Source organism: Vigna radiata, chromosome 4 (genome assembly GCF_000741045.1).
Source record: "Vigna radiata var. radiata cultivar VC1973A chromosome 4, Vradiata_ver6, whole genome shotgun sequence".
NCBI lineage: Eukaryota > Viridiplantae > Streptophyta > Magnoliopsida > Fabales > Fabaceae > Vigna > Vigna radiata.
Window position 1 is genome coordinate 6,459,158 of NC_028354.1, and position 9,967 is coordinate 6,469,124.

The following is a 9,967-nucleotide window of genomic DNA, read 5'->3' on the forward strand; positions in this document are numbered from 1 at the left end:
TTTAAATTAAATTTTAAAATTATTAAAATATCCTTTGATTTAAAGTTGGTTTTCTTTTTTAACAGGAACATTTTTGTAACCTAAATTTGATACACTCGATTAAAATGTACCAACTGAAAAATCTTTTTACGTAAATCAACAAACCCTATATATATATATATATATATATATGTGTGTGTGTGTGGATTATGCAGTTTTGTTAGTTTGTACTCATATTTAATGAGCACATTGTCCCTCCTTCAAACCAACCCTTATTCTGGATATATAAATTAAAATCTATTGCTTTGGTTACCAACAGTGATATAAAAACAAATAAAGAAGAAAAAAAAATATTGGTAGTACAATAATTGATACCTGATCTCCATGGTTTAGAATTTGAAATAGCATATGGGGCTTCTGCAATTTCTTAATCAACTTCTGCAATTATTTAAGGATAATTTCTTTTTTCAATTATATAGATATTATTTATGGTATTATATATTAAAGGCATTTTACTCAACTTATTTATATGAAATAATTACATTTACTTATTTCACTAAATATCATTATAAATAATAGATGAAAATTAAAGTGTTAACACATCTAATTAGACAAATAAATAATTTAATATTCATACTATCAAAACATTATTAAAAAAATAAGTGTTTAAAAAGATAAAATTGTTAACTTACAAAATTAAGAGTAATAAATAATTATCATAAAATAATTAATAAAAAAACGGTACGAATATAATAAAGAATTATTATCAGTAGGTTGCAAATCGATTCGCTTCTAATTTAGTTTGAACTTGTTTAAGAGACAAGTTGTCCAACCTATACTTTAAAAAAATGGATTATTTTCGACCAATTCAAATACTTGATGAGTTAATTAACTAATTTAAATTTCCAAACTTTGCTTTTTCTTTTCTTTTTTACTTTTGAAGTAACCTATACCTTTCATTATAAAAATCGAGTTAGTAATTCCTTTTTAATGTTCTAATTAATAATATACTTAAAATTTAACATTTATAATATTTTGTTTTATATTTTTTCTATATATTTGTGTAAATTTATATATATATATATATATATATATATATATCAAACTACACTGTTAAATATTTTACTAAATATTATATAAGAAGTGACTTTTGTTGATATAGATATTAAATTGTAATTTTATAGCATTGTCATTATTTTAATTAATTATTTTTGAAATTGAAATCAAATATAAAATTGATAAAAAAAATTTAATATATTTTAAAGATTATATATTATATTGATTTTAATTATATAATTAAGTTATCATATAATTTTACGTAACATAATCTTTTAGTATGATCTATATAGAAAAATTATCGATTTAACAGTGACTTTTGAAAAAGAAAAATATAATTCGATTGAAAGATATTAAATAGTATAATATTTGGTTATTCTTAACTTTACTATTGTTTGTTCAATTTTAATATGAATAATTATAATAAATAGAGAATATAATATAATAATTAAAGCGATAACTTTTTTGTTAATAATGTAAATAATGAATGGCAACTAAGCTTAATAAAATAGATTGATTTTGATGATGACAACCATAGAAGAAAAGGATAAATAAAAAGATGAAAGAAGTGAGTGTGTATTCATTGATTTTTTTTATAAGAGAAATAATATAAAAATAAGTAAAATAAGAAAATCAGATATGCTTCAAACAGCCCTTAATGCGGGTGGATAGTATTCCCTATCATCCTGTTTGAATAGGGATCTCAAAATTTTCAAAATTGGGATTCCTTTATAAATTGTTTGTAATTAGTTTTCTTTTTAATTAACATATTTTATATTTTAATAAAATAATTAAATTATTTTTAAGATAAAAAATATTTTAAAATTAAATTTACAAAAAGAATTAATAATAATCAAATTTAAATATTTAAATAGCATTTAACGAATAAATTCTTTTATATATCGAGAGAAGGTGACTGATACTGTAATTTCAAATTTCTGCTTTTAGTAAATTTTAAATTTTTTTATTTTAATTATTTGAAATATCTTATAATAGTTTTTAAAAATATATATTAAATCCATTAAACAAATAAAGCATTCTCTTAAATAAAAAAAAAAAACAAAAACAAAAAAGTTAAGAAAAGAGAGATTGATTAGTAGCGTAAACTTGTTTTCCACTCTTTCCTTATTGCTCTAATACGTGTGTGTCACAACACAAGATACTAAGACATAATCGTTATCTTTGTTATTACATTATTGGATAAAGCATGGTTTTGATAAATTAAAACCCTAATATTTGTATTGTCTCCCTCTTAAACCTAATTGATAATTGTATTGATCTACTTTTAAAAATACTTCAAGGACCACCACTTAGTATCATTAGTAAGAAAAACAAAAACTTTCAAAGGAATCAAACCATGCTTCTATAATTTAAATAAAATAAATTATCTATGTTGACGGATGCTAAAATATTGGTATATTAATTCATATATGGTTTTGGCACTTTGTGATAATTTTAGAGGATTTAATTATGTTTTTAATATCTAGAGTTTACATAAAAATCGATTTTAGCTTTTGGAATTTTAAAAGAATAATTTTAATCATTTCAATATAAACATATGATTACTTTTTCTTTTCTTTTTCTAATTTCAATAACTAAGATATTTGTCTTTAAATTTTGGAAAAAAAATGGTAGTTTTTATATGAATCTATGCCAAAAGCCCAGTACATTAAATCTTTGGCATTTAATGAATATCTGTTTTTAATCAATCTAAAATGACCACGTTCTCATCTTACTCATTAATATATATACATATATTATGTTTAAATAATGTTTTATGAAACTATTGATATTTGTGTTGTCATATCCAATTGTCACTTATTTTATTTTTCTGAAAATTTTCAAATAAATCTTATTAATTAAAATATGTTTGTCCAATAGTAATGTTGAGGAGACAATTTCAAAGTATATTTCTAATTTCTCCGCATGTAAACAAAACTGATTATTATTTCATATTAAACCAAGTACATTTTTGTGGCTAAGTTTTTTTCATTTTGTTTCAATGATATGATTAAGCTCTGGATAGAAAAAGACAAATATCAGATAATCTTTTTATTTTATTAAATATTTGTTTCTTTCCAACTATTTTCGAAAATCACAATTTCTCTTTACATTTTGAAACTATATATGGAGTAGATGTTTTGTTAATGGAAGTGTCCCGTAGACAAAAATAATATGAATTTATATTAGATAAGTGAATGAAAATTTTATTTTAATATTAATATTGTGAAATTAAATTAAATTTAAAATTTATTTTGTAAAATAAAATCAATTTATAATATACTATTTTATCTATTTTTATTTAATATAAAACTTTAACTCATTAAAAAGAATCATACACCTATAATTAAATAAATAAATAAAGTATAAAAAAACACAATAAATAAATAAATAAGAGCATATAAAAAGTATAGAAAACAAAAAATAAATAAATAAGAACATAACACAACAAATTTAATTTATTTCATTACTCAAAGCAACTTAATGAATGGTGACAAAGCTTAAATCAACTTATAGTTTTCATGCTAATTTTCTATTTTCTCTTTTACATATTATTTAGTGTGGGGCTTAAATAAAAACCTTGACAACAACCATAATTTAACTTTGGATTGTGACAAAGCCTAATAAAAACAACAAAACCAAATATACACTTAATAGACTTTTATGAGGAGAAATCTCAAATTATTTTTCATTTTTATAATAACATTTTACTGTTTTAGATATTTTTAGATATTACTTAGTTCAAAACTTTGATAAATACTTACTTAAGAACTAATCCACTCTAATTTAAATGTATTTGTCTGCTTACATTTTTTTAATTATAGAATTTTAACACAAAGCTCTACTTAAAAAAATTACGTAGCAGCATGCATTATGAACTAGGGATAACATACATATACATGTGTATGTGTAAAGAAAAAAGTGATACAAAGGGGTCAATTCTACGTTGTTTGCGGGTTGGGATATTTGAAAAGAACGCAACATGGTCTCTGAAATTATTTACATGAAATGCTCCATCACATTATACATTTTAAAGTCGCATTGTCTTCAATTTTTATTGTGCACACAAACATATTACACAACTTTGCTACACTTTATTGCTTTGTGACCAAAACAAAGGACACACTCACCAACAATTTTACCATTCATATCATCCATTCCAAACATATCTTTTATAAATAGTCATTGCGGACTAATTAATATTTCACTAAAATACCAAAAAGTTTCCATAAAAAAAACAAAACACAACTTGCTATAATAGGAGAGAAACTGAATTACCCCTAAAAAAGTAACATTTAAATTGAAAAGACTAATATTATATATTTATGGGGTTGAGATTATCTGTTTATTGAATTTTGAATGTCTTGATGTTCATCTTCACACAGTTCGTTCTTCATACCATTTCGTCAAACCGGGAGATTATTTGTAGAAAGTACTTTGATAACAAAGTCAATCACTTACTTCAAACTTATATTTATAGATTTCAAATTGGATTTTGGATTAATGATAGCTTAATTGTGACTCAATTGGTATTTTGCCGTAAACTAATCTTTATTAAGTCTAATTGTTGTTTAAGTGACTCTTCGTATAATATATTTGCTTGGTCAATCGTTAACGTTTGACTGTGATCTGTCTGATCTTAGATTGACCGAATGATCATTCAATATGTATTGTAGGACCACCTGGTCAGTCAAAGGACCAAGCGACTGACTACCTAGCGAGAAAACGACCGACCGATAATTAATCTGAACATATAACTACTATTAAATAATGTCATTTATTGGTGAGTAATGAAGACTTAATGGTATGCTCATTATAATAATTTATAAATATATGTCTGATGAAAAGATTATTACGCAAAGTCACTTACTTGAAGAGTGCTTTGACAGGACAAATACTTTCCCCTTCGATTAAGACAAGGAGAAAAGAGAGAACAACGTATTCTCGAGGATGCTACGAACAACTTTGAATGCTTTGAGTTATGAAACTCAATCTTTGTCCGAAACACAATATAAATACAAAACTTTCTTTAACATTTTTCTTTTTAATTTACAAGAAAACACTAAAACTGTTTTTAAAATTTTAGTTAGTATATAACTTTAAACTTGTTTTTTAATTAAAGGTTTAATAGGTTCGGAGGTCCTTATATTTGGGAGTTTGTTTCAATTGGATCCTTCAATTTTGAAAAGTGATCAATTAGGTCCCTAATTTTGTCAATTTAAATCAATAAAAACCTTTTTGTTAAATGCAGTTAACGCCGTGAAGTTTTTGAACATGTGGCACGCTGACGCTTCCAGATGGCACCGTTTCAAGTGCATAGGTGGATTATAAAAGGGTGAAATCCCTTTTAATTTAAGGATTTCACCTTCTTGGGATTTCACCCTTTTATAATCCAGGGATTTCACCCTTTTATAATCCACCTATGCACTTGAAACGATGTCACCTGGAAGCGTCAGCGTGCCACATGTTCAAAAACTTCACGGCGTTAACTGCATTTAACAGAAAAGTTTTTATTGATTTAAATTGACAAAATTAGGAACTTAATTGATCACTTCAAAAATTGGAGGATCCAATTGAAACAAACCTCCAAATATAGGGACCTCCGAACCTATTAAACCTTAATTAAAACCAAGCTAGTATTCGAAAAAGCACAAAGAAGCATATGAGTGAGGTATTCCTCCTAAATTACAGAGACATATTATCTTATTATCAACAAATAAGCATTTACGTGATAGTGGAATACCTTTGATTTCCAAATGAATTGATAATTATCTTGTTTCATAAATCGTGGAAGGGAACAGAGCTGCCAAACACAAGGGATATGCACTTCTGTTTCCCTTTTAGATGAGAAAGAACGTGGACAACCACTTGCGTACTTAAATTGTTTTCTTTTTTCAACTAACTAAATCCATGAATTCCATCTGTTGCTTTCATTATGTTAATATGCAAGCAAAAACAAATATGATCCTACAACTCTCTAATCCTTTTTGAATTGCATCCTAATCCTATATATCTATCGTATGCTTTGTGGGATTGCTTTTGTTCTTGCATGAGGCCAAATCTTGTCACCTCACTGCTGTTACACTTGAAAACTTCATTAATCTTTCCAAACTCCACCCAAAATCATATTATTTCTCAAAAATAACGTCGGACTAATCCTCACTTTCTGGACTAAGAACTTTCTGCATTACATAAATATAAACTACTTGCTTTGGACTTGAGCAGTATGCCAAAATCAGAAACTTAACTAAAACTATCAAAATCTTAAACCGAAAGGTAAAAGTGGGTGAAATGGAGGGAGAATAGTATCAGTCAAATTTCTTTTCATTTTCATAAAAACTATCACAACTTATTTAATGATTTGATGAAGTTATTGAGATTTGATATTGTTTCTTTTTTTATGATCAGCAGATTACCATAAGCAGAAAGTATAGAAAAAAATTTAAGGCACTTCATGTGGTTATTCCAATCATGAAAATAGTCAAAGCATGCTAAATAGAATAGGTTGGGGTGGTTATAATTTCCTCTCTAAGTGTTGACTAGAAACAAATTCTCCAAATTTTAAAACTTTTGTATACTCATTTCAAGTTCCTGAATGTGATTTCACAGTGCAAAAGTAATAGTTTCTATAGGTATTGGTTCATTGTTTCAGAACTTATTATTCTGGATACCTAGTTACACACGAGTAAGACTATTCATACAAAAAATTATCACAACAATTTAGCCTAAAAAGTGTGACAAAATGAGTGATGTCAAAAAGACAGAGAAAGAAAAAAAAAATGCTTGTGAAAAGGTGTTGCAAAAGCTAGTTGTAAGAATACTATTACTTACTTTATTATACAGTTGCAGGAAATATTGAATGCAAGCAAGTGTGGAGTACCACCAGATAGCTCTCATTGATGTGTCATTATGAAGGCATATATCCAATCCTACCCCAATTCACATCACATCCTCCTAAACATAGTTGAGCAAGTTTTTCTCTTTATCATATGCTTTGTCCAAGTGCTGTATGATAACATGTAAAGCTTCTGATAAGGTGAACCATTCATGTCGAAACCTATTTCAAAGGTCACAACATAAATGTCACGAAAGTAATCGTTAATGTGTCTTTCATCCTCCAAGTTTTCTTCTGCTTCCCAATTGACAAAGGATAACAAACATTTATTTACTTGAAAAGGAAGTTCCTTCTCTGTAGGAAATGAAAGCAGACAAGCACACAACATAGGTTGAACTGTTTTCCCCTCTAGTTTATCGTCAAAAACCTGATAAACTCTAGTCCCTCGTGTACCCAACACCTTATTAAACCAAGTTATCGCCGTTTTTGGCACTGTGGGGCCTCCAAATCCCTCTATATATTAACAGTGTGCTTGCTCATACTCTTCATGAGCATCACCAACTACCCTTTTGATTTTGTGTCCCACCCTGCATCTTAGCAGAACCACTCTGGTTACCACAATGTCCTTGCTACCTTCCTCTTTCTTCTCTTTTCTTTTATTCTCAATCGTGATTCGTTGTAGTACTGCTCAGGGTCCACCTTCCCCTGGCTACTACCCTAGTTCCAAAATTAGTCCCGTTGCCTTTGGTGAGGGATTTAAAAACCTTTGGGGACCTCAGCATCAGAAAGTAGACCAAGACTCATTAACAATCTGGCTTGACACTTACACAGGTATGTAAATGTCTCACATAAACCCTCAACTCTTATCGTTGAATCCAACTACGTATGCTTATTTTATTTTCTGGTTTATTCATTATCACTTTCACTGGCACTTTTTTGAAACACAGGGAGTGGATTCAAGTCACTTCACTCTTACCGATCCGGATACTTTGGTGCTGCGGTTAAGCTCCAACCTGGTTATACAGCAGGGGTCATAACATCTTTATACGTGAGGATTCATCTATAGCTTGAACTGATGTTGAAAATTGAGTACATATACTTTGCTGTGTACAGTTATTCATCGTTTTTGTTTGTTGTTTCATTTGGGAATTGTATGTAGCTTTCAAACAACCAAGACTACCCCGGCAACCATGACGAAATAGACATTGAATTCCTTGGTACCACGCCAGATAAGCCATATGTCTTGCAGACAAATGTGTTCATCAGAGGAAGTGGAGATGGGAACATTATAGGGAGAGAGATGAGGTTTCACCTTTGGTTCGACCCAACAGAAGATTTTCACAACTACGCTATTCTATGGGAACCCAGTGAGATCATGTAATAATATCTTCATTGACTTTCCAATAAAATCTAACTCAAAGACCTTAGTATAATTTTTTTATAAACATTCTTTTTATGTAATAAGGATGATGAACCAACCATCTGGGTAGCCCAATTAGGCAAATAAGGTAGGTTAAAAAATTTCACCGAAAAGGCCATTTCTTTACAATAATGGAATGTGGTCCCCTTTACAATATACCTGTTAACTTTTTTATCATGTTTGTCAAAAGTGAGAAAAACTGCATTTTGTCACTCAATCATTCATGGCTTATTATGGGATGACAATGTATTTTTCACGGGAGTAGGTTGGTTATATGATAAAATCTAGCAGAATCTGGATTCTCTATGTTGCTTGCTAGTTTTAGTAATTTAATTAAATATCTTACAGTGGGAATAATGTATGCAGCTTTTTGGTGGATGATGTTCCAATAAGAAGGTATCCTAGGAAGAGTGATGCCACGTTCCCCGCAAGAGAAATGCATGTGTACGGATCCATATGGGATGCTTCTTCATGGGCTACAGAGGGTGGAAAATACAAAGCTGATTATAAATACCAACCCTTCATTGGTCAATACAAAAATTTCAAACTCGAAGGTTGCACCACTGAAGCCTCCACCTCATGCCAGCCACCTTCAGCCTCACCATTAGGGTATGGAAGCCTGAGCCCTCAGCAACTTGCTGCAATGCAATGGGTCCAAAACAACCACTTGGTCTATGACTATTGCCATGATCCTGGGAGAGACCACACCCTTACTCCAGAATGTTAATTAAGGTTTAAGATATATATAGATTAAAGCTACTTTTAATGAACAACTGCAAATTTCAACATACAGAAACAAGGAATGAAAATAAAATTATTTGGAACTGTCCCAACTTAAAAATCATTGGTTTGGTTGAGGTTGGTATGTTTGAAAGTTACTATTTTACTTTTCCTACTACCAAAAGGGTTTGTTCATGGGGTGGATTCTGTGATGGACCCACTTGCTAATGGTAAGTGTAATTGAAACAACAGTGAGCATCCAAGCCCCCCAGAAAAGACTGTGATGTTTTTGTTGTTTCTGTAATTGTGTTGTTTGTGCCCCCACAAAAGATTGTGATGCTTTTGTTGTTTCTGTAATGTGATGCACTGTTGTTTAGTCTTTTTCCTGTTGAAATAAATCTATTTGGATGCTTTCCTGATTGGTATTTAGGATCAGAAATGTGAAAAAAGGCCATTGTCCCTCTGAAAGTAAGCTGTTGGAAGGAACCTTGTTGTGGACTTTTGTTGCTGAATTGGACAACCAAAACAATTTCAATCTGTGACTCCATCAAAATAATAACTAACCTTATATTCTGTTGTGTCGGTAGAACTATTATGTTTTGTTTGAACCTACAAAATTTTCAAAAAGAAAGAATTAGGATACCATTTTAATAGAATTATCATTTTACACATGTAAGGATTTAATTAACATTTTCTCAGTTACGAAAAAAAAAAAAAGAGTATGAAATTACGTGAACTATCATAATTGCATCTTAGGAATCTTTCACAGTCTCTTGCTTTGGATTTCTAAATTTCATCTTGTGCGCGGTCAGACACATTACATTGTCGTCGTTTTCCTTTGTCTATTTGTGGCATTGTCAATTGTCACATGAATGGATTCAGGATGAACAGCGCATTGCTACCCGAGATCAAACTTTCAAGTATTGCTTTGATTGGAAAATTAGGGTAAATCACGG

The 9,967-nt window shown here is 29.2% G+C and overlaps 1 protein-coding gene across 1 annotated transcript; it reads left to right on the plus strand.

Annotated features, from left to right (window-relative positions):
- Positions 1-7,089: 7,089 nt before the first annotated feature.
- Positions 7,090-9,479, plus strand: LOC106758721 (xyloglucan endotransglucosylase/hydrolase protein 31). Its single transcript, XM_014641688.2, has 4 exons — positions 7,090-7,702; positions 7,819-7,919; positions 8,031-8,248; positions 8,658-9,479. Exons 1-4 carry the CDS (start codon positions 7,492-7,494, stop codon positions 9,016-9,018), a joined length of 891 nt encoding a protein of 296 aa, XP_014497174.1. The 5' UTR covers positions 7,090-7,491; the 3' UTR covers positions 9,019-9,479.
- Positions 9,480-9,967: the final 488 nt, after the last annotated feature.

What these genes read in the sequence shown, in the direction of transcription:
- LOC106758721 (XM_014641688.2), top strand. Translation starts at nt 7,492, where the DNA reads ATGTCCTTGCTACCTTCCTCTTTCTTCTCTTTTCTTTTATTCTCAATC. An exon ending in CTGGCTTGACACTTACACAG is followed by an intron (nt 7,703 to 7,818) that starts GTATGTAAATGT and finishes TTTGAAACACAG; the next exon opens with GGAGTGGATTCAAGTCACTT. An exon ending in GGGTCATAACATCTTTATAC is followed by an intron (nt 7,920 to 8,030) that starts GTGAGGATTCAT and finishes AATTGTATGTAG; the next exon opens with CTTTCAAACAACCAAGACTA.